The sequence below is a fragment of the Camelus dromedarius genome, chromosome 3 (assembly GCF_036321535.1).
Source record: "Camelus dromedarius isolate mCamDro1 chromosome 3, mCamDro1.pat, whole genome shotgun sequence".
Classification (NCBI taxonomy): Eukaryota; Metazoa; Chordata; class Mammalia; order Artiodactyla; family Camelidae; genus Camelus; species Camelus dromedarius.
Window position 1 is genome coordinate 91,774,743 of NC_087438.1, and position 24,907 is coordinate 91,799,649.

Sequence of the window (24,907 nt, forward strand, 5' to 3'; positions counted from 1 at the left end):
CAGAAATTTTAACTGGGTGTCCTATATTTTATTTGTTAAATCTTGTAACTTTATTAATATGACAAGTAGAAAATGTTAAATTACAAATGTAGCTACTTACTCAATTGGATAGAGAAGCTTTAGAGTTACCTAATAGCTTTGTTTCTTTTTTCAATTATCCGTCAACGCAACTCTGTGCAGAAATAACTAATCTAAGGGGGAACATTTAATTCTAGGCTGAGAATGTCAATAATCTTTAAGTTAAATTTTTACATTTGTTTGAACAAGTTAAAGGACAACAAAAGGGCTTGTTACAGACCAAAATATGGAGAGGGCATTTGGATTAGAATTAAAGCATTGCTCCCAATCTCTCCATTGGGGCAGTTAACGGTTCCTGTTTCAAAACAATCTTTGTCACTCTCGCAATGACAAGCAGTATCAAAGATAGTTAAAATAGCAGTGAGACCCTGGGCCAGTCATACTCCCCCTTAAGGGCTCGGCAAAGAGTTGGGGGGAGGGGGTGCGGTATTTTTAATACCTGAGCCTGGCTGCCGGCTGGCCCACTTGTGCCCTCCCCGGCTCCCCCACGATCTCGCAGCCTTCCTCAGCCGAGGGAGGGCTCGGTCGGCTGTAACCTCCCAGCTGGGCGCCCAGAGGCCCGCAGCCCCAGGTGCGCGCGGCGGCCCGGGCCCGCCCACCGCCGTCACGTGCGGCCTCAGCTCCGTCCTCGTTCGCTCCGCCCCGTCAGCGCCGCACTGCCGCCGCGTGGGGCGGGCTTGGCGGCTCAGGCCCAGAGTCCTCCCGACCTCGCGCCCCTATGTAAGGCCAGTCGCTTCGGTAGGGCCGCAGCGGCGGCGGGTGCTCACGAGCCTTTTCAGTCGGCGGGCCGTCCCCTGGTCCGTCCTCTGTCGGCCGCACGGTGGGTACCCGCCGCGCACGCGCACAGCCCCCCGCCCCCGGCCCCAGCGTCCCGCCTCCGCGCGCCTCCGCGTCCTCCGACCTCCGGCCGCGCGCCGCGGGCAGCTGAGGGCGGCATGCGGGACTACGACGAGGTGACCGCCTTCCTGGGCGAGTGGGGGCCCTTCCAGCGCCTCATCTTCTTCCTGCTCAGCGCCAGCATCATCCCCAACGGTTTCAACGGCCTGTCGTCCGTGTTCCTGACGGCGACGCCAGAGCACCGCTGCCGGGTGCCGGACACCGCGAACCTGAGCCTCGCTTGGCGCAACCACAGTCTCCCGCTGCGGCTGCAGGACGGCCGCGAGGTGCCTCACAGCTGCCGGCGCTATCGGCTCGCGACGATCGTCAACTTCTCGGCGCTCGGGCTGGAGCCGGGGCGCGACGTGGACTTGGAGCAGCTGGAGCAGGAGAGCTGCCTGGATGGCTGGGAGTTCAGCCAGGACGTCTACCTGTCGACCATCGTGACTGAGGTGGGTACCACTTCCACTCCAGGGGCTGGGTCCGGGGCATAGGGGGGACTCTTGCAATCTTTAAGGTCGCGCACTGCCCCCGCCAAAGTGAGCGCTGGATGCTGTCACTCCCAATTCGCCCGACTCACTACACACTAATGATGGGCATCTTACATCCAGGTGGCTTGAGAGCACTTTTCGAGGTGCTTTTGACTTCCAGCCGGATCATGCCCATCGTAGCACGGATGTCAGGCTGGACACTCATTTTGTTGGCTACTTTGGAGAGGAAGCCAAGGAGACCCTGTAGATTTCTGGTAGATGCTCTAAGATTCTGAGTAGTCAAAGACCTGCTCTAAATAGGAGTGGGATTGCTGAGAACCAGAGCTAGAATTTGAGCCAAGGAGCTGTCACCGTTTTTCCTCCAGCCTCTTGGTATCTGTTTGGAGAGAGAAGAAATAGCCCGTCTACTTTCTTGAACTTTTAAAGTTAAAGGAAGCATGTTTCTTGCTCCTTTTCCCAGTTACTCCTTCCCACCCACCCTAACCCCAAAATGACTGTCTGGTCATATGTTATAAGAAATTGTTTATTTTTTGCTCATGTTTAGTTAGCCTTTTAGGATTCATGCATCTGAAGATCCATTCAGGATGACTTCTTAACCTGAAATGTTTAAGGGTATTCTAAGGAAATGTCTTTGGCCAAATCTGATTAAGGTACACAACCTTAGTAGGAACCTGAGTTGGAGTGGAGGGAGACCTTTCTCATTCCCTGGCCCCTTGGATTTTCCTTTAGGGTGGCCTTTTCTGTCCCCTGGTGACCTTGCAGTCATTAAATCTGGATGTATGACATGATGTTCATGGATGTGAGTGGATGTGCTTTGCATCTTACTCAGGCACTGGTGCTCCCTGTAGTCTCAGCAGAACTGAGCAAGCAGGACATTGAAAAGAGCCCTCTTTTACAGGTTCCAGGATACCCAGGTTCACTGAGTGTCAGGATCAGGGGTTCAAAGATTAGGGAACGCTTCTTGGAGAAGGAGGCCTCTCGGTGAGTCAGGGGTGTTTAGCTCAGCAAGATGCAAAGTCTGGAATAGCAAGAAATAACCTAGCAGGAGGGCAGAGTTCGCAGGGAAGGGGCTGAACAGGAGGGTGAACAGATCTTGGTATGGCATCAAACCCCACTCAAGTCTCAAAGAGGCTTACATGGGTCCTGGAAACCCTGCATGTGTTGCTTCTGGAGGTTGTCACCCTTCAATGGAATGTGAGCGCTGCCCCAAGAGACATGTGTGTGTGTGTGTGTGTGTGTGTGTGTGTCTGTCTGTCTGTGTGTGTGTGTGTGTGTGTGTGTGTGTGTGTTGGTTTTTGTATGTTTGGACGTTTGATGTCCTCAGCATTGGTGCCTCTTTGCTCCACATATAGGTAGTAGGAGTGTGACAAGGGCCCCACTGTGATCTCTCAGCTAGTGACATCATTCCAGTGTCCTGAGGCATTATTACTAGAGAAAAGAGGCACTGATTGGAGGTGGCTACTGTACTTTGTGGCTAAAGAGTACACAGCGTATCAAAACTTCTAGTCATCACTAGTCCTTGTTCCTAGCCTCACAATCAAGTCTGTTACCCTACTAGAAGCCAGTGACAGTTGTGAAAGCAGGGGCCCCAGATTGCAGGCAGAGGCCACAGAGGGGAAGCCATACTCCATGACTCAGGAGTCCTTGCAGATTCTGCTTCTGGCTGCCCACAGAAGTGGGAGGCAGTGAAGTCAGAAGCAGCTAGTGGCTTCTGTTTGGATTTTCCTCTGACCCCGAGGGTCCCTGACTTACTGTAGTCATTTGCTCTTGCTTCGCTGCTCCCACCCTGCCTTCCACTGACAGTGGTGGTGGCACAGATGAGCTTCCAAAGGCTGACTGTTCCAGAAGGGTCCTTGAGCTTTGTTGCCCCCAATGACAGCCTTTTCTTTTAAATATTTAGCCTATTTCTTTAGCTGTCTTAACAGTTTCATAAGAGCTTTGTGCCCTTTCACCTACTTACAGGTTGTCAGTCTTTTCAGGAAGGCAAGATTAATACATTACTTAGTCCTTTGTTTGGAGAAAGTGGAATGTAACTTCAAGGCTGCTTATTCCTCTCTGGTGAATGGTCACTGTTGGAAGCTGTTGCATTAACTTTCTGATGGCTGTGTCTGTCTAAGGTCCATTTTCTTTCAAACCAGACCTGGCCTGCTGAGCACTATAGCTAGTCCTGTGCTTGCTAAGTATCTCCAAGCCTGCCCTCTGCCCCAAATCAGACAGAGAGGTATTTGTAAATACTCTGGTATCAAGTTCCTATTCATGTCTTTCAAGAAGATGAAACCCTCAGGTCTCCTGCTTGATTTTTTTTTTCTTTGTTGAAGTTAAGGTGTGCACATGTAGTACTAAACTTTGTGGTAGATTTACATCTTTGTATCTCCCGTAAGTCCTGACCTTGATGTTGGATACAGATGGTGTTACTCAGGAAAATTTTTGTTGAATGGATTAACGAATAATTTAGAAATCTTCTCTAAAGTGAAGATGAAAAGGACAAGTTTAATTCATAGAAGGGAAACTTGGGGGTAATTGAAAATCATTGACGGAAGTATTTTAAAGGAAAGGTAACATCCCCCCAGCCCTGAACTGGGGCTTGTGCCTATATGACTCTGCAACAAGGCATTGGGCCTGGCAGAAAGAAGGGGACACTATTAATGAGATGAAAGAGGTGGTTCTCCCATGTTTCAGGAATAGTTTGGTGGTTCACGTGCTCCTAGGCTGGCCCGTTCTCTGGCCCCTCAGTCATTGTGGAGTGCTGGAGAGTCAGCCACCACCACCTTGCAGTGCCGCAGATCCCTGAGTGCTTCTGCTTCTTGGCCCAGGACTGCATACTTCTCTGGGAACCCGGGTGATTTCTCAGGCTGCCTGGGCCGCCTGCTTTTTGTGTCTCCATAGCACAGCCTGTGGCCAGAAAGATTCTTTAAGAAGCTTCTAGTTCTTTTGGCACCCGTGAGTTGGGGTCTCAGCCAAAACCAGGCAGTCCTCTGCATCCCCTTGCTCCCTGCCAGTCTCCACTTCCCGGAAGCCCCCTGCCCCACCTTTGGCAGCACTCTTGCTCTCTTTTGTCCTGGAAAGCCTCTTTTTCTGGACCATCTTTTCCCTCAGCCTTATCTTACTCTTGAATAGTCTTGGAAGATAGGAGAGTCCCCACAGTTACCTCCAAGTCGACCTGAAGAAAAAGCCATGTCAGCCCAGGAGGAAGGCCCTGGGCTGACTCTGGGGTGGAGACACCAGAGACCTGGAGCTTGTGCCTCACTGCTATGCCTTTATCGACCTCTCTCACTCTCGGGAAGCCCCAACCCTTATCTCTGCCTTTGTAGCTCATGGCAAGCCACTCGCTGGGTCCCCATGAACGTGCAGTCACGACAGACACATCTGGTCATGAGATTGATCCTCTCTCTAACTACCTGAGAACTGATACTCTGAGTCAAAGTTCTGACAGCTGACACAGAGAAGGGGGTGAGAGAGGAAGCAAAATTTTCTGTTCTAGAGATTGAAGTACAGAGTCCATCTGGGCTTTGGGCCTCAAAGCCCAAGGACTAAGCCCAAGGGATACTATGGTTTTTCATTCATCATTCACTCACTCACCTAGGTAGCATACGGCTACTGAGCCTCTCCTCTGCAGGGCACTGCCAGGCATTGTAGAGGATATGGTAGCAAATACTTCTCCTTTCCCTGACAGCCTTGGGGCAAGGATTTGCCATTAATTGCAGCAGGAGACAGGATGAAATGTGTTTAGGAATACATGGCTTTCAGTAACAGGTAGTACTTACCAGTGTATTTGACCATTGATGCGGTCAGGCTAGGTACACCTCATGGAAGAGCCTCTGCCCTATGGGCACAGACCCTATCTCTTTTTTCTTCCAGCCAACTCACAGGTCAGAACATTTAGTCTCAGGAAACTGCATCATCTCTCTACTTCACGTAACTGAGAAGCAGCACCAATGACATTCTGCATACAAGAGACACGATCCTCTGTCTTCTTAAAAATTTTAACAGCTTTATTAAGGTATAAATGACATAAAATAAACTGCACATAACTAAAGTTTGTAGTTTGAAAAGCTTTATGTAGGATGTGAGGGTGATCTGGTTGCGACATCTGTCACCGCATTGATTGCCAGGGTTGAAAAGCTTTATGTATACATATGAATATATCTCTCCATGGAGCCATGGCCACTAGAAAGACACATTTCTGACCAGGATGGGTGGCCAGTCTATGCCCCTTGCTTGCCAGGGTTACTCCCAGATTTTTTCACTGTGTGCCTGGTTTCACAGCTCACCTAGCTGAGGGGTAATGATGCTAGACTCATAACCCAAATCTTAAACCCACGTATTCAGTTCTAACGTTGGTCATCAGCCAGTACAGCCCATCCTACTTACCAAGTGGAGGCATCAGTGAGCTGGTCGGTAGCTGCTTTTCAGTCTTGGCTGAGGAGCCAGGAAGTCAGTGTAAGGAATACTCGATTCTTCTGTAAACACAACAAGCCCAGGCTACATAGCCTGGACTCATGGGCTTCTTATCCCACCCCTCCTAAAGAGGATTCAGGGCTCACTGCAGTCCATCTGGTGGTTGACAGGTAAGTGGATGGGTTGGCTGGGTGGGACCTAGTCTGTGCCTGCCCTTCTGTTCATTTTTTAAGACCTATTACCTTTCCTGATGCTACTTACAGGCCCCTTGTGGCCAGTAGGAAGGAAGGATTAACCCATTCTTGCTTTTGGAGGGCCCAAAGTGAGGCCCTGAGAATTGCTAAAAACTGTCAGTGGTAGATAGAGAGCCCAGTTACTTCAGGGAGTAACACATTTGCCCAGAGTATGGATGGGCTGGACCCGGTGGTCAGGGTGAGGCTGCAGGGACCAGAGATATTCTGGGGACCTATCCTAAGGTGAGCACTACAGTTATCTTCTCTCCTGCAGAGCGTAGTCTGACTTGGTTCCAGGTAGCATTTGGCCTTGCCAGTTCAGAACTCCCTAGAAGCCTATATTGGGAGCCCTGACATGGGGTAGAGGTGGGGCAGGGGGAGGTTTCATCCCAGAACTCATTGTAGAAGTCTCTATGGATTTCTAGTCCAACTCAGCTGTTAGCCCCCAATCCTCATGAGAGACCTATTGAGAAGCAGCTACTGTCTATTCATTTTTTTAATCTCTCTATCTACAAAAGCAGTGCATGCTAGCTGGGAATAGATGGCATTCAAGAGTGGCAGTAGCCATAATCTGGCTGTGAAGCTCTTCCTCACACCCAGGGGCTGACGCCCCATCATTGAGTCCCCTGCCACTTCCATCCTGACGTCAGCAGCCATGTCTGGACTCACCCTGCTAGAAGAGAGATGGTGTCTGGGGGCTGGCACCACTGCGGCTCCAGAGGTGGGAAGGCTGTAGACCTTGGAGCTCCTTGCTTGCCTCCTGCTGGTCTGGGCTTCCTCTAGATTTAGGAGTTGGTGACCCACAACTCTTCCCTGGGGTGGGGATCACCACCCCATTCTCAGTCCATCCAAGGTGCATACTTGCTCCAGAGTGGAGAGCCAGCTGTGTGGCTCAGTGATCCTTATCATCAGCTGCGGGGGTTCTGCATGTCCACCCTGAGGGCTGCCCTCTGACCCCTCTGAGATGCCTGGAGGCTGTGTGCACACACTGCCAGCAGGGCTGAGAAGCACACTTGCTTTTCCCACTGTCCCTGCCTGGAAGAGATGCTTTGTTCTTGGAAGCCGCACATTCTCCGGGAGTGGGCGGGCTCCACAGAGGGCAGGCCAGCAGCCTGGCACCAGGCAAGCAATGGTCTAAATTCCCCAGAAGGTGGCCTTGTTGGTTACTACTGAGCACCACCTCTGTGTTCTGGAAAACATTTTTCTGGGAACCACCAAGCTTCCTGTTTTGGTTTTTCTTCCTTCTTTCAGCCCTTGTTAGGCTGGGGTGACCTAATGTCTGAGTGTTCAGGTCCCTGTGCCCACAGACCTCTTTCCATGGTAACTGTAGATGGAACTCTGCATTGGATGCTGGGAAATTCAAGCACCATAGCCTGTTCCCTACCCTAGTCCCTGTTTCGCAAATGGGGAAATTAAGGCACAATGAGGTGGAAAATCTTGTCCCAAATCTTGTAACCAGTTTATAGTAGAGTAGAAAGTAAAACATAGTTTCTTAGCTCCTAACTCAGAGCTCTTGGCTGTAGTTGGGCCTAGTGTTGGCATAGCATCAGGGATCCCAGCTCTAAATGTCAGCAGAAGGACCCAGGGGTCATTGCCCAGTGCTGGATCCTGAGCAGAGCTGGAGGAACAGATCCAGAAGGTACAACCAGGCCCTCTGGCCTCAGGCCCTTGCTAGATGCTTTGACTGTTAGGGCCCCAGAGCCCTGCTCTGGAACCACTCCTGTGCCACCCCTGCCAGTGACCTGAACCCCACTGAAAGGAAGCCCTCCCCCATCCACAGTCCTGGGCTTGGCCCGGATCCTCAGAAGCGACCATGTGAGGCCTCGCCTCCTCCTGGGTTGGCACGTGGGCAGAGAGTACTTGCTCCCTGCCTGTCTCCCCTCCTCAAATTGGTAGCAAGACAGTGGGGCTAAAAGCTGTGAAAAACAGGATGGTGAGGGAGGCCACTCTCCCTGTGAGGGGAAAGCTGCTCTCTGCCTGGCTACCTCACGAGCTGTCACCTGCCTCAGTGAGCTCACACATCTTTGTGGTCGTGGAAACAGAGGCAGTGATGCAGGATGTTCTGATGTCATCTTCCAAGAAGTCTCACATTTAAAACATTTTTAAAAAAGAAATGAGTGATACATCCCTTTGCTCCTCTTTCAGTGGAACCTGGTGTGTGAGGACGACTGGAAGGCCCCGTTCACGATCTCCTTGTTTTTTATGGGTGTGCTGATGGGCTCCTTCATTTCGGGGCAGCTCTCAGACAGGTAAGGTGGGTGTCTGTCTCCTGCAGCTGCAGGGGGCCCAGCACTGAGCAAGGTAGTATTCTCTCAGCCCAGGGCCTTGTGTTTTAAAAAGTGGAAGCCACATCTACAGCACAGACTCCAGACCAAGTAAAGAGAGTCAGCAGCCCCCTCCCCGCTGCTTGCCGAGCACAGCCTCAGCCAAGCATGCCCACGGTCCAGCTGACCAGGAGACAGACCATGGTTCCCTTCTGCGCTGCCTGGTTGGCCTTCCTTAGGTTAGAGTGACTCTTGCATGTCTTCAAACGTAGGAGAGGTAGACACCACACACACGTGCACGTGAGCTCGATTGTAGGTCTTAAGGCATTCCATGGATGGCCGCCTCTGTGTCCCCAAAACCATTGCTCTCTCCTCGAGGGGAGAGGAGATCTCACTAGCCAGTAGTGGTGTGATGGGCAGAACTCCTGTGTCCACAGGGCTGATTCCCTTTAGCTAAGAGGCCTGTGGTTATGGCACTTTGCAGTGAGCAGGAAGTGTGCTGCTTTGACCTGTAAGCAGATTATTTGTGTAATTCCAAGGCTGTTAACTCACGGTCCATTCATGGTTTAGGGAGTTCATCTACTCTGAAAAGTACATGTAAAATTTTAGAGATTGTATGTGAGCATTTTTCTGAAGAAAGGTCTACAGTTTCCACGAAGTTCTCAGAGGGGTTTATTATATTGTGTCTTTCTACCCCAGGGCTTCAAGATCTGTGGGAGAAGCCCATGGTGAGGAGAGCAGCCTTCAACAAGGTCCTTGGCCACACTGGGTCACCCGCTGGAGAGGAGTCCCGGCATCCTCCCAGCTCGGGGAAGTCTTTTATAGGGAAGTTCGGGATGAGAATGTCATCCTGCCCTAAGAACATAGCCATTTTATCCTGTGGCACACACACAGAGGGATGTTTTGGCATGTTTGCATCTATGAACTAATGTCTTCACCTGGAAGAAATCTTTCCTCATAAGAAATATGTGCACTTCTCACTAGATTTGTCCTTTCCAGAGTGTCACCTAGTTATTTTAAAAAGACGCAAATTCCTCCAGTCACCAGTGAGCATTAAAGAGTTAAGAAGGCCATGACCACTGATTGAAGATTCTCAATGAACCTGAGACACTGACCCATTTAAGGGAAAGGCCTTTGCTTCCCCAGGCCCTTAGCCTAGCAGCAAGCATCAGCTGATTACTCATATTTATTTAACAAACACTGAGCGCCTCATGTGTGCCATTCACTCTTATGAGCACTGTACCAATAAAAAAGCAACAAATAGTTTAATCTTCATAATCCTATGAAGTAGAAAATATTATTTGCATTTTACAGATGGGAAAAATGAAACCCAGAGGAATTAGATGTCACACAGCTGGCAAGTGGCAGAGCTAAGATTCAGGCCCAGAGTCCTGAACCTCTGTTTGGTATGAACTACTGTTCTAGGGCCCTGTAGTTCTCCTAGAACTTGCCTTCCAGCAAGACAGAACATATTAAACAACGAGTTGAGGAGAAGTACAAGGGGCCCAGAGAGGGTCTGACAGAGGAGGCCGCGAGAGGCTGCCCTGAGACAGTGAGGCATGTGCTGGGGATTGGAAGATACGTAGAAATTATTTAGCTAATGGGGTGGAGAGAGGAAAGAGCATTCTGGACAGAGAGAGCCACATGTCCTTAGGCCTAGACTCAAGAAAAGGTATAGCACACTTGAGGGGCCGGAAGAAATTCCTCTGGTGCGGTGTGGAGAGCAGCACAGAGACGAGGCAGCGAGGTGGGCTGAGGCCCATGCAGCAGCACAGCAGGCCGGGCTCAGCGGACGACAGGTTGGGGTCTGGGCTTTAGTCACAGAGCAAGGAGGGCCGTGGAGAGTGTGACATAGTCAGATTTTGCATTTTTAACAAGATTGTTTGATAGCTTTGTGGAGAAAGGCTTGAAAGGAAGCAAGAGGGATTATGGAAAGACCAGTTAAGAGGTTATCACAATAATTTGTGCAGGAAATGATGGTGGCTTACTAGGCTGAGGGCAGTAGAAACGGAGAGGAGTGGTAGGAGGTAAAATTAACAGGACTTGGCTCTGGGCTGGATGCAGGAAGTGAGGGGAGGAAGACTGGCCCGCACAACCAGGTAGATGATGATACCTTCTCTAAGACAGAGCACTCTGGAGGAGGACCATGTTTGCAGGAGGAGATGTTCAGTTTAATTTGAACATACCAAATTTGGGGTGACGGTGAGACTTAGGGATCTCAGGGGGAAATGAGTATGGAGGTGGATGTATGGATATGGTACCCATGAAAGGTCTGGGCTAGAGAAACACATTTGGGAATTGTCAGCTCATAGAACCCTTATCAAAGCCCCATGGGTGGATGAAACTGCCTGGGGACAGTGTAGAGTGAGAAGAGGCCGTGCCCTGGACTGAGCTGAGAGGTCCTCCTAGAGGGATGGCGGGAATTCTCTCACAGGGTTGGGTGGCAGCTGAGACTCAGAGGAATTACCTCGATGTGAGCAAAACTAGGAGGAGATACCCCAGTTTCAGTGCTGAAACTCAGGGCATTTTTCTGGGTCAGCTGTGTCCTGGGTTAGGCGGATCTTGGTGGGCTAGCCTCAGAACCTGACGACCATAGAACACCATGATTACCTGAGCAAAGAATTGACGTTCCAAGAGATCTGCTCCCAAGGAAACAGTAGAAACAAAATTAATGAGTAAGTTGAGGACCACCTTAGTCTTCAGAAGGGCTAGTACAGTGTTTTTGAAACCTTTGAACATTTTTTTTTGCCAGCAGACTTAAGTAGGATCATTTAAGTCTAGTAAATGAAATAGCCAAAAGTGTGGCTGTTCTGGCTACAGGCCCTGCCTTCAGCTCCCAACACCACCCATCAGGCTCATTAAGTATCCTGCTCGAAGGCCCAGGGCTCTGTGGGATGAACAGTTTACTCCCAGCTGAGCCAGCTCAAAAATCCAAGCCAAACAAATTACCTAAGAGCAATGGATTCATGCCTTCCACTGTTGTCTTTAATACCAACAGTAATTTTTTTATATAGGACTGCTTTCTGGCATATGAATAAGCCTGAAATTCAAGAGCAATTAAATTAATCCTGTGTGGTCAGAGGAATTTTATCTGACACTACATGCAGAATTACAAGAGAGCCGCACCCCTGGGAAGCAGCAGCTGATATTTCCTGTTTTTGTAGACATGTGTGTATGTTTGATCTTTTGTTGACAGACTTTAAAAGCGAGCATTTCTGATCCCAACCCCAGATTGTCAAGGACTGGTGCTGTGTAAGGGTTCCCTGAGTCTTTGTCTTCCTTGCCATCCCAGGGAGCCCTCAGGAAGGGACGCTGGGTAGGAAGGGACTGCCCCTTGGTTGGCATGTAGAGCGCTATTGCTACAGAACAGTGCGGGGGAAATCGGAGTCTCCTTCTAGGCCAGGGCTTCTCAAGCTTGGCACTGCTGACGTTTTGAGCTAGAGAATTGTTTGTTGTGAGAGCTCTCCTGGGCATCTCAGGATGTTTAGAACATCTCTGGCCTGTGTCTACTAGATGCTAGCAATGCCAAAAAAATAAAGCAAAAAACCCTGTGTAGTGGGGAGAAGCAGCTTTACCATGGCTGAAGGACTTGTGCAGTCTGCCTGCTTCACACCTCTGCAGTCTTCTATTGAACAGCCAGCCACGATGGCCCTCACCTTCATCATACCCTTCCAGCCACAGTTGTGTGTGCTCTTCTCACAGTCTGAAGCATTCTCCACCCCATCCCTGTGCCTCGGCCTTCCTTAACCATGCAGGCTACCTCAGGGTCCCCAGTGTACGTTACCCTGGTTCCTTGTGCCTTGCCTTCGTAGCACCTAATCAGAAATTGGTAAATGGAAAGTATTACCATATGATTAATGTTGGTGTCCCCCACTCTACTGTGAATATCGTGGAAAGCTTGGTCTTTCTCCCCACTCCCCTTTGTCAACAATTACTTTATCTTTGGGCCTCATCTCAGTGCCCCATCATCAAGGGAAACCCTCTCTGAATGCCCACGTCCCCAGCCCCTACCTCCAGTCCAGCATAGGTTCCTCTGTTGTGTCCCTTGTGGACTAGGGCACTGGTCCTTCAGTGCACTTGTTTCAGTGTGTAATTGTACATTCAGTAGTGTGGTTGTCTGATTAAAATGTGATTACTGTCTGTCTGTCTTACCAACTATAGACTATAAGCTCCTTGAGGGAAGAAATGGTGTCTTTTTCAATCCAAATATGTCTCTAGTGACTAGTGTATAATAGAGGTTCAAATAAATTTTTATTGAATGAAAATGAATATTGCCAGCCCTGGCCAGACACAAGCTGAATCTGCTAGGTTGAATTAACTAGGTTGACTTGTTCTTTCCTGTTGAGGTACTGTCTTTAAAACCCAACAAACCTAAAAGACCCAACATTTTTTTAAACTTTAAAATGAACACAGTCATAGAAAACTCACAGAACAAATGTGGCTTAATGAATTATTCCAGGGAAATAACCTTGTAAGTACCACCAAGTCAGGAAATAGAACACTGCTGGACGCCAAGAAGCTCTGTCCATCTGTCCCCCCAAAAGACAACAGCCTGCCTCCCCTATAAGTAACCACTAGCCTGACTTTTATAATAATCACTTTCCTCTGGGTTTTGTGTAGTTTCATAATCCAAGTATGCATCCTTAAACACAAGTTTAGTGCTGGCCACTTACGACATTTTTCAATGTCTTTTAGCCTGCTTTAATCTAGGGATTCTCCATCCTTTTCTTTGCTTGGGCTGTTCCTCCTGTAGAATTTCCCAGTGTGAATCTTGCTGATTGTGTACTCATGGTACAGTTTAGCGTATTCCCCTTTTCTCTACATTTCTGGCAAACTGCAGCTGGATCTAGAGCGTGGATCAGATTCAGATTCAGCTCCTTTGGCAAGACTGCAGGAGTCATGATGTTCAAGTGTCTCTTTTTATGATAGCAGTCATTGAAACATAATGCCCATATCTGTTCACTCTTTGGGGATTGTCAAATGGTGATGTCCTAATTTTATCACTTTGTTTTCATTTAATAGTTCGAATACTATTATAAAATGATAACTCCCCTTATCTGTTACTGCTTACTGTTCACCTAGTTTTCATAGGAAAGTCAAGACAAATGTTTTTCCCTTTATTTATCAGTTTTTATTTATAGTGAATTATTATCTTTCCATCATCCTCTGAAGTAAATGGTTGTTTTAAAAAAATAAATTATGAATGTATGATTTAAGCATAATGAATGTGTTTCAACCCCTTGTAATCATTTTCTTAATTCTGGCATTGCCTTTTGGGCAACCTTGGTACCTAGGCTGCACATTTGTCCTGGGGAGCAGTGGGGGGAGTAACAGCAAAGGCACTGAGAGGCCAGGATTGTCCCTGCACCAGGCACCCTGGCAGCACTGTCCACAACCTCTCCCTGAATTACTCAGGACAGCCTCTCTTGGTGGAGCCCATTCCTGCTGCTTTGCCCCAGCTGGTTCTCTCTTACTCTCCTTTCCTTCCCAGGTTTGGTCGGAAGAACGTGCTGTTTGTGACCATGGGCATGCAGACAGGCTTCAGCTTCCTGCAGATCTTCTCGAAGAACTTTGAGATGTTTGCTGTGCTGTTTTTCCTTGTAGGCATGGGCCAGATCTCCAACTATGTGGCAGCATTTGTCCTGGGTATGGCCATCAAGTTGGAGTTGAGTACTTAATCCTCTGTTTCTCCATCATCTCGCCACCCACTTTCTGGAGACAGCTGTAATGTCCCTCCAGGGGAAGTGGTCTCTTGCAACACTTAACAAGGATTTTTGGTGAACCCAGTTTGTAGGCAGGGACACTGAGTCCACCAGGTGCCCAGCCTTGGGTCCCCAGCAGCACAATAACCTGAGCACTGAATTCCAGTTCTTTTCTGGCCTCTGAGGTGTGGCACCTTGGTCTCATTATGTAATGTCTCTGGTAAAATGATGCCATTTTACTAAAACCCACCCAAGACCATTCATTAAAAATAGGGCCTGCACTGCCCAGGGTTGAGGTAGCACAGGGAGACGTGACATGAGGAGCAAGGGCCTTGATTGGGAGGCTCGCCAAGGAGGAAAACTGCCTCTCCTGCAAAACATAGTAGCCAGTGAAGTCGACTGGCAAGAATAAATTGATAGGAGTGGTCTAGTCTAGGTCTAGTCATGTGACCTTGAGAGTTTTAATTCAGAGTCCACACTGCAGGTTTGTCCTCACTGAAAAGTTGCCGGTCTCACTGTTCAGAGGAATCTAACTCTAGCTTATTTGTCTTGGGTTTCCTTGGGTTGATTGTTGAAAGGATTATGTCTTTCTCTTAACATTTAATAGAATATTTTTAAATGTAACAGTCAGCATGTGTGGCCTTAATAATAACTCCCCCTTTAATGAACTCTTCCTCACGTGAAGATTACATTTTGAGGCCTGATGTAGCATCTTTAGTGTAAGGCTTCAGGAAGTGATGACAGTTTCAGGAGAGAACTGTTGCTAAGGGACCTGAGAGGCCACAGTGAGGCCCCCCAGCAGATGGTCCAAATCCCATCCCTCCCTAGGGCTTGGAAACTTTGAGGTAATTCTGCCTGCTTTCTTATCTGCACATTGAAAATTATGCAATAGAAGATTAATAAGGAAATAACTTGAATTAAAATACTAACATGACTCCTCCCTTGTTTTGAACAGGAACAGAAATTCTTGGCAAGTCAGTTCGTATTATATTCTCTACGTTAGGAGTGTGCATATTTTATGCATTTGGCTACATGCTGCTGCCACTGTTTGCTTACTTCATCAGAGACTGGCGGATGCTGCTGCTGGCGCTGACGGTGCCGGGGGTGCTGTGCGTGGTGCTTTGGTGGTGAGTGGTGCCCACGAGCAGGATGTCTTCTGTCTGGCTGTTACTAGAGGGCAGCAGCAACCCACAAATCCCCATCTGGGCTCCCAGAGACAGAAGTCTAAACTACTTCTAAGTTTTAAAAACGTGTTTTTCCATACTCAGAAAAGCCAAAAACAAAACAAAACAGCCCCAGGACATCAACAGACTTGTCCTCAGCTCTGTACTGGGTTGATCAGAGTTCAAGGAGAGGAGGAAGCGGTAGCTGTGAGACGATGGGTTCTAGCACGACCTCCCAGGAGCTATGGGACTGTAGGACAGGACACCTGAGACCCCGGCTCCAGTTGTGTGTTGCCAAGGCCCTATTGGGAGAATAGGGAGCACATTGTAAGCAAGAGTCTCAGGGAAGCTGGACAGAGGAAGCCAGGCCCCATGTGAGCCTCCAAGATAGAGGAATTGGACAGGCAGAGAGCAGGCCACTCTGTACCAACAGGGAGAGCACAGCCGAGGGGCTAAGGTGGGAATCGCTCCTCGCAGGTGGGGATGGTGAGATCACATGGTTGTGAGAGCATTCCAGAATATGGTGGGAGAAGACACAGAGCACAGCATGAGTCCTGGCTGTGACTGAAAGGCAGAGGCTACTTAAGAGGTAGAAAATAAGATCCACAGTTCTCAAAGCAGCCAAGTCCCTTGGTAAACATAGGCAGATTCCGGCAAGTCAGTTGGATGAATCAGGGGTAGGTGGGCGAGGAAAAACTAGAGTCTGAGAGGCCAGTGCAGAATCTTCTGTGGCTGCCCGGGACAAGCAGGGGAGTACAGCAAGGTAAGGGTCTGGGGTGGGCTGAGCCCCCCAACAGAAATCAGGCTTCCAGAGCCCACCTTGCGTCTGTCTACTTTGTGGCCAGCAGGTGGCACCACTACTCTTCAGAAATGGAGGTGGCCAGCCAGTGGCAGAATCCCATCATGGGGTGCTGGCCCCTCTAACTTTTGTGTACTCCCCTGTAATCAGAAGCTTACACTTCAGGTCATTACTGGATGCAGTATGGTGCATCTCTACTTCTGGCTCTGAAACACCAAAACATTCCCCAAACCTAGCTCTGGTTCCGAAACCCCATTTCCCACCTCCAGTTATGCCCCACCTGGTCTCTTGGGCAGGAAGGCCCCAGTAAGATCGCTCCTGTACTTCCAGGTTCATCCCTGAGTCCCCCCGATGGCTCATCTCTCAGGGACGATTTAAAGAGGCAGAGGTGATCATCCACAGGGCTGCCCGAATCAACGGGATTGTTGCACCCTCAACCATCTTTGACTCAAGTGAGGTGAGCGCTGTGCGGGAGCTGGTGGTAGGGTCTCAGTGACCATGATTTTAGGGTAGCACCACACAGCCCTGAAGCCCTCCCTTCACACAGGAGCCCAGCCCTCTCCCTTTCCAAGCCCCAGCTGCCCCCATGGCAGGCCCTGTTAAAATCAAAATTGAGGAGAAGGTGCCAGCTGCCTAAATTCCCTTCACCTTTCCCATGGATTTTAGGTTTTCATACTCTACATAAGTCTTTTCTAGATGATTATATAGTTGAACCATTACTTTTAATAATAATAACTTTTTATGAGTAATAGGCCTTTCCTGAAGTTAGCATTCTGCGAAATCAAGGTTTCTTACAAGGTAGTTTCTCATCTTAAAAACTAATGCAGCACCTAAAATACGAAGCAAAAATAGATTTGGAGTTAGAAATGTTCCGTCTCCTTCCGCCCACCAATGGGGAGTTGTTGAGTATTGTCTTGGAGCCAGGCCCTTTTTGATATCTGCCACCACCCCTCCCTGCAAACTCTGTTCTCACATGCCATGAGGAATTTCCTGGCTCTGCCTGATTCCTGGGTCTTGCTTCTCCTTCCTGTTACCTCTTTCCACCCTCTCTGCAGCAGGTGGTTTTCCTCAGTCTCATAACTACGAGAAGAGGTTAGAAGTTGTCATTACTGGCTGATGTGGTTCTGAAGTGTCTCTGCTCTGACAGGAAGACAAGGGGCTGGCTGTGAGAACAGCCACCAGCAGTCACACTGCAGGGCGCACGCAGGCGTGTTAGGGTCGCTCAGGGCTCCAGATGCAGACTTGGGGCTTGGGAAAGACAGACCAGTTATTATAGGCAGAAGAGAAGCTGCTGGCCACTGACAGCCTTGCCAGCCTCACAGTTAAGGGGTGGCCCAGCGCCAAATCCCATTCAGCATGTCCTAGAAAGGGCTCTGGGGCACAAAGTTCAGGGAGGAGTAGATGGAGGGAGGGCCTTTAAGTGAGGTGGCCTTGGTAGCTTCGCAGGGGTCAATCTGGGTAAACCCATAAGTCCCACTGGCATCTTTGTGGAAATGAGGCTATTTCAGGGGATCCATTAAGTCAAAAGTTGACCTTTTGTTGAACTGCTAACTCGGGAAAAACAAACTCCAAAGCTGGGTTTGCTTAAGAAAGCAACATCAGTGTGTTTAGACGTGTGGTTTATTAATGTCCTTGGCTGTGCCAAATTTCAAAGGAAGTTACTCTGGGTGAAGCTGAGGTCAATTTTCCTGTTTTTCTGTCAGAAATTTTTTTCCTTGGAAATAGACCAGTAACTACATGGTATAAGGGCTGAAAACATTAATTCTTTTAAAATACTGTATCAGTAAACTACACAGCCAGTTTCTCTCTCTGACCCAGAGGGCTGGGAGCCAGCCTTGGGTAGGAATGCTCAGAGGCCTCCCTGGAATGTAGCCACTGAGAGGCTGGGGGTGGTGCCGGGAGGGAGCAGTCAGCCTGTGCCTCTTCGTCGGCCTAATTGCCCAAGGGACTAGTCACCTCTCTTCTTCCTCATTCTTGTCTACTAATTTGTTATCGACAAGGCTTGGGGAAGCCTTCTGCAGCCCAGGGTATAGTCACTATACTCACTCTTCTTTTCGAGCAAGAAACGTAAAACACCCCCAACTCGGAGACACCGAAAGCAAAGATGCTAGGGTTTCAAGTGTGTTATCCGGTCTCTGAGTCTCCAGCCTTCTCTCCCTCCCATACCCTTGTCATGTTGTTCCTGCAGCTGCAAGACCTAAGCTCCAAGAAGCAGCAGTCCCACAGCATCCTGGATCTGCTCCGAACTGGGAATATCCGGATAGTCACCATCATGTCCATAATCCTGTGGTGCGTAAGTGAGACCTACCCGAGGCCTCCAAACAAAGCTTCTGGCAGTGGCTGTCAGGCCTCTCATTTGCAGACATGTCTCAGACCAAAACTGACACATGCCTGTGTCATCCGAAAGTGGCAGGGATGTGCCTTGCAATGAAAGAAATGGGCATGTCACCATTCTTAACGGGATCTCAGAAGAGGAGAATGAAAACTGTTGTGGGGCTTTGGGGGGAGATATGGGATCTCTGGGGACCCCTCCAGGTCATGAGGTGAGTCTTGCTGACTTTGAGACCAGTTTAATTGTTCCTGTCCCCTGTGCATCAGTGAGGAGGACAGGTGAGGCCTTTAAGAAATTCTAAGTGAAGACACCATGTCCTTTCAGTTACAGAGGCTGCTAAGTACATTCTGGAAATGTGGAAGCAGGACATCTTCCCTCTAGGATGTTTGGAGACTGTCCTGGAGGCAGAGCCATGGCCTAGATGTCCTCATCAGATTCTTCCAATGAGGCATTTCACCAAGTGTGTCAGGGAGGGATTTGTGACTGACCAGAGAGAAGGAACACATCCGAGTGCCTGGATAGCGTTTGCTCAGTGGCCAGACCCTTGGGATTGCAGGTGATGACCTGAGCCTGCCTGTTAGGGGAGGTAGGCAGACTTCCTCTTAGAGTCAACAAGCCTTGGCAGCCAGCCATTTTGCTCACTCAGGGGTACGATGCATCACCCACTTTCAAGGAATGGCCTGGGATCCCTCAGGGCAGTGCATCACCCCTCAGTCAGCCTGAAACAGGACCAGCATTCAGCCTGCAACACAGACTTGACAGCCCGTGGCATTCTGTAGTCACCTAGGCACTCCTCGTGCTCTGGATTTCCCAGGGACGCCTGCACGTGCCCTTTGCCCTGATTGTACCAGCTGTGGTTTCAACCTGCAGATAACTTAGAAACAGTCTGATTCATTCAGGTCTGGTTGCTGAAGAGTGCTGACCATCAACAGAGAGAACACCTCCTGGGGACCAGGTGCAGGCCAGGGGCAGCAGGAGGCATGCAGACGGGAGACAACATGGCCCACTGGGGGCTCCCTCTCCTCCCCACAGTCCGGTGGGGTTGGGGTCAGCTGCTTCTGACAGGCCTCTTCTTGGCTGGTCGCCTGAGAGAGTCTGCCAGGAATCTATCTCCAAATGTTTGACTAATGATTGTTCTTTATTTTATCTTATCCCTCTGGTCTTATCACAGCCCATTGGTACCTGCCTCTTTCCTCATTCCCTAGCTACTGCAGTTGTTAGATTTGGGGAGATTCAGAGAGTAGGGAAGTAGGCTTTTGTGAGCACTTCAGCTTTGGATTTTTAAAGCCAAAAGGTAGGTTGGAGTTTTTTGGGTTCTGTTTTTCTTTTTTTTCCAACACAGTAAATCTGTCTGAATTATGTAAGTCTTTTTGCTGGGACACTTTGTTTGAAATGCTCTGAAAGAGCTCTGGCCCAGAAGGTACCCTGAGCTGGGGGAAGTTATCTTTCATTCTGAGAAGACTCAGGGTTAAATCTGCTGCCCTCCTGGTAAGGATAGTTTTGAATTTCCTGCAATAATTGTTTTTTAAAAGTCACCCAGCTTGGGAGGCACGTGAATGCCGCTTCTCCACCTTTCTTCTGCACTCTGTTTCAGGATGACCATATCAGTGGGCTATTTTGGGCTTTCCCTTGACACTCCTAACTTGCATGGAGACGTCTACTTGAACTGCTTCCTTTCGGCTGTGGTTGAAGCCCCAGCGTATGTGTTGGCCTGGCTGCTGCTGCGGCACCTGCCCCGACGCTATTCCATGGCCACCGCCCTCTTCCTGGGCGGCAGCGTGCTTCTCTTTGTGCAGCTGGTGCCCCCAGGTAGGGAGCATACTCTTCTGCAGGCTAGAATATCCACTGAGTCACTCAATCCCTTCTAGACTGTCTGCCCGCAATTAATAAAGAGATAAAAGTCATGCCATCACAGCTAGCCTGCACATCTGCATTCTCGGCCAACAAATCAGGTGTCTCCTGGGACCAGACAGTCATCATGGCCTGGGCTCTGGGGGAGGAGGGAGAGCAACCATGTGGGGCTGGTGGTTAATTTTCTCCCTACCCGAGTCAATCTGTGTGTATTTGTTTTTCTCTGTAGAGTGCAGGGGAGGAAAGAGAGCCATCCCTATGTCTTTTTAACATGGCCACATCTTAGTCATTCATTTATTCAATAAGTAGGTACTGAGTGTTTACTGTGGGTGAGGCACTCTGCCACTCTGCTTGGGGCTAAAGATGCAGAAATTAAGGAGTTGGACAGAGCCCCAGGCCCTCCTGGAGCTCACACTCCACTGGAGAAGACAGACAATAAACAAGTAAATAAAACACTTATTATAGTACAAGCTGTGTTACCTTTTAAAGGACAGTGGAGAGCTTAGTTTATATATAGAGTGGTCACAGACAGTGCCCCTGAAGACGGGACAACTGAGCAGAAACAGATGGGATGATGGAGAAAGCCATGAAGAAGGCTAGGAGCAGAACATTCCAGGCCAAGAAAACAGCAAAGGCAAAGACCCTGAGGAGGTGACGAGTCTGGCAAGTCTGAGGAGAAAGAGGGAGCTGGTAGGAGGTGAAGAGGAGAAGAGAGGGGTCAGGCCACATTGTGGCTCTCACAGGCTAGTACCAGGATTTTATTTATAAAATTGCCTTGCTATCCCATAGAAGGGTGGGAGGCAGCCCTCTTTGACAGTTCATAAAACGGTTTATGGACCTTCATGTCCATCATGGTACCCAGAGTTTCATGGATTTGGGGGCCTCTGGTGATCATTTGTGGTCCCTTGAGGCTGGCAACACTTTGCACAAGAACAGCCCCCACTGAAGCATTGCCAGGAGCTCAGGAATGTATGTCGAGGTTCACTTTGGAGCTTTGGATGACCCACAAGCCACCCAGCATGTCCCCATTGACACAGCAGGCAGGAGAGATCGAAGGATCATTCCTGAGGGTCTGTTGGTCTTGAAGTGTTGAGTGCAAGCATGGAATGAGTCAGACTCCCCCTTCATCCACAGGGCACTGGTTGAGTCCGCAGTACCTGCAACGTGAGGTTATGGGGTGCCAGCTGCCCCCCCAGACAGACATGTCTTCAGGACTTCTGGACTGGAAAGCAGGCTTACTCTGGTGGTCTTTAGCCTGAGGAGAAGAGCATGTCCTCACACAGCTGCAGGTCCCAGCCTCCTCTCAGTATTCAGCGTGGAGGGACATCTTGTCTGTAGCCCTTTATCCTACAATAAGTAGTTTTAGAGACTATCCCCCCATGCCCATCAAGAAAAGGGAAAAAATATATTTGTTTTGGGCAAAAAATTCTCAGTGTACCTTGGTTTGGTGCCTTCTCCTACCTTCTTCCCTTTACCTCTCCAGAATTGAATTATTTGGCTATAGTCCTGGTGATGGTGGGCAAGTTTGGAGTCACTGCTGCCTTTGCCATGGTCTACGTGTACACAGCCGAGCTGTACCCGACAGTGGTCAGAAATATGGGAGTGGGAGTCAGCTCCACGGCGTCCCGCCTGGGCAGCATCCTGTCTCCCTACTTCATTTACCTTGGTAAGTCCCATGGGCCAAGTGCACGCAGGGGCGTTGGGTGGAAGCACTGATTGGCTTTAGTGTGAGCTGGGGGTGACTTGTTAACAGGAAAACAAGCACACACAGCACATGGGATCCATGCAATACTGGATCTATGCCTGGAGAAAGTTCTGGTCCAGGTGCGCTGTGGCAGAACCACTCACTTAAAAATGGAAAACAACCTATAGACCAGCTAGAAATTGACAAGAAAAGTAGAGGGTTTTGTATCTCTTTTAACCATCCCAGGCCTTCCTTCAGAGAATACAATTCCCCTGTCCTAAGAAATTGCAGAGTGGTTTAGGGAGCCAGTGTACTTAATTGGGGAAATTTCTCCTTGGAGTCAGAATTTAGAAGGAACAGAAAGGGAAGGATACCCATTCAAGAGGTCTCATGAACAGAGAATCCCTGTAACTATGGAGTGTAAATATCTTGTACCATTTTATGTAACGGGGCGCCAGTTTTCTCTTCCTCTGATTTCCTCATGGCAGCTGCTGTTCCCTTGCACATGCCCAGCCAGCACATCTCTGGGAAGGGGTGGCACCCACCCTGGGAGTACTCAGAGTGCTTTGCAAACATGCTACGTAGACCTGACAAGCAGAAACACCTTTGGATCTGGCCTGAAGATAAATTGAATAGGTTATGACACATCTGGATAGGTGGAGGAGTTATTCCTGTCCCTGGACAAGTACCTCGAGTTCTTTGGAAATCCAGTACTAGAAAATAGAAATGGAAATGGCCCAGCCCTATCTTCCCAGTCTGCACTCCTCCCCTGCACCACGAGGCGCCACTGGTCTGTGCCACTCTGGGTTCTGAGCCCTGCCTAGGTGCCAGATTCCAATGTAGCAGCTCAGACAGGGAGATGCTGATGCCCAGAAGGCAGGTGATCCCTGTAAGAGTTCTGGAAACACAAAGAGGGGAAGAGAGCCCTCCTCTAACTGCACCTCTGGCTTGGGGCTCTGTCTGCTTTGCCATAGGTGCCTATGACCGCTTCCTGCCCTACATTCTCATGGGGAGTCTGACCATCCTGACAGCCATCCTGACCTTGTTCCTCCCGGAGAGCTTCGGCACCCCACTCCCAGACACCATCGACCAGATGCTAAGGGTCAAAGGGTAAGGAGGCCTCCTTCTTCACAAAGTTGATGCTCTGGGTCTGGGCCTGGCAGAGAGTTGCCCACAGAGTCAGAAATGCCCTGGACTAGTTCAGCCGTCAGAGGGTTAGACCTGGCCAAGTGCTTCCAGCCTGTTCTCTCTGGCCTGACCCAGACCGCCACGTCCACATGCACGTCTGCATAGCAACAGCAGCTCTGGGAGAGTGCAGAGACAAGGAGAAGCCTTTCAGAATCTGGGTATGATTTTTTGCCTTTAGTGAGATAGCCTCAGTTCTGGGTTTGTTTGTTTGTTTTGAGACTGGTAGACATCTTTTTAAGATTTGTTACTAACATTTTTTTTGGCTTGCTTTTATAGAATAAAATACAGGCAGACTCCAAGCCACACAAGGATGTTAAAAGATGGTGAAGAAAGCCCCACAGTCCTTAAAAGCACAGCGTTCTAACACAACCGCCAATGAGAAAGGAAAAGACTCTCCTGTCAGAAATGGCTTGTGCAGACACTGAGTGCTTTGGAGGCAAAGGCCTGATGGACACCCAGACTCAGAGTTGCATGTAGTCCTAGAGCACCCTCCCTCCAGGGACCCCGTGGCTACTGACAGACAACTTTGGATAAATCCTAACTATTACAGTGAGGGACTTGGCACTTCCTAAGAACTCAACTATTCACTAGAATCAGTGGGATTTGGAAGAATATGAGAAGCATTTGCTAAATTTACATTTTAATTTCAGATTGCCTGAAAAGACCCCTGATTGAACTAGAGGTCTAATCCCTCCACCCCTCTCCCCCCAAAATCTTTCCCCCATTTCCCTCTAATGGTGCACTTTAGAGGAAATGAAATAATTTCATAGAGAGTTTGATTTCTCCTAGATTCTCAGTTACAAAGAATATTAACTGGGATTGTTGCTTCCCTAGGGCAGGAGAGCCCAAGTCTGGGGAAACCTAAAAGTAATTAATATGGAGAGGACTGAGCAGATACAGAACACAGGCAAATGCATTGATTTATGAGACCTTAGACCACTCAGTGTGACTACTGGGGAGACTTGTTTACATCTGATCAAAGCATTGGGCTTGTCCAGGCCCATAAGAGATGCATCATTGTATCTCCTATTCTTGTTTTCCACTGCTCTGTGATCAAATCTCCTAGCTACTGTGGTTTCTGGTGTATGGCTTGAAGGAAGCAAACTTGTCCCTTCTCCCAGAACTATAATGTGGATTTTGATTATTTGTGTTTTGTTTATTTGTTTGTTGTTTGTTTATTGTATCTTTTTCTCCTTAAGTTATTTGCCCTTCAGAATAGACTTAGGAAAGGCTGATTCCTTAGCCTCCCGGTTCATGTCCTTTTTTTTTGGTTTGTTTCAAGCCAGAATCACTCCAGCAATGGTCTGTGGTTGCCACCTGAGCAGGGCCTCACCAGCCTCCGCCACTAGCACTTCTCTGAGTGCCAAAAATGATGTCATTGTGTGTGTTCCTGTTGTGGTACTTAATCATGGGAAAAAATTACAAAGAAGAAAGTTATGCTGGGTTCACCTCTTTCAGAGCTGCTCAGTCGTGTAACACTGGGAGATACTTCGTGTCCAGTGTAATCGTCTTCTCTTTTCTGATATGTTACCATGGTACTCCTAAAGCATATGCTTCACCTGGTTAAAAAAACATACTTTTGTGAAAGCTACTGAAGTGCCTTGGGAAATGAAGATGTTTTAATAAAATGATTTTTTAAAATAATAGCAACTGCCCACAACTTTTATTTCCACAGTTTGGTGAGCCATGTCACACTGTCACCTGACTTTTCTCTAGGTCAGCTTGGACTCATTCTAACAGTGATTTGTGATGAGTCTCTAAGGCTAAGATTTAACCCCCATGTGCTAGAGACCTTCACTCTATTCATTGACTGTAGACTGAGCCAGCATTCTTGCACAAGTGTCTTAG

General features: G+C 48.8%; 1 protein-coding gene across 1 annotated transcript; it reads left to right on the forward strand.

The window, feature by feature from the left end:
• Positions 1–765: 765 nt before the first annotated feature.
• Positions 766–24,705, forward strand: SLC22A5 (solute carrier family 22 member 5). Its single transcript, XM_010981266.3, has 10 exons — positions 766–1,406; positions 8,222–8,325; positions 13,832–13,986; positions 14,998–15,169; positions 16,335–16,461; positions 18,193–18,293; positions 19,931–20,145; positions 21,671–21,853; positions 22,846–22,981; positions 23,336–24,705. The coding sequence occupies exons 1-10, from the start codon at positions 1,014–1,016 to the stop codon at positions 23,421–23,423; spliced, it is 1,674 nt and encodes a 557-aa protein (XP_010979568.2). The 5' UTR covers positions 766–1,013; the 3' UTR covers positions 23,424–24,705.
• The last annotated feature ends 202 nt before the right edge of the window (positions 24,706–24,907 follow it).

Bases quoted from the DNA above. Each gene is read 5' to 3' on its own strand.
- SLC22A5 (XM_010981266.3), top strand. From the start codon at position 1,014: ATGCGGGACTACGACGAGGTGACCGCCTTCCTGGGCGAGTGGGGGCCC. The intron at 16,462-18,192 runs GTGAGCGCTGTG...TTGTTCCTGCAG, and splicing joins CCATCTTTGACTCAAGTGAG to CTGCAAGACCTAAGCTCCAA. The intron at 21,854-22,845 runs GTAAGTCCCATG...GCTTTGCCATAG, and splicing joins TCCCTACTTCATTTACCTTG to GTGCCTATGACCGCTTCCTG.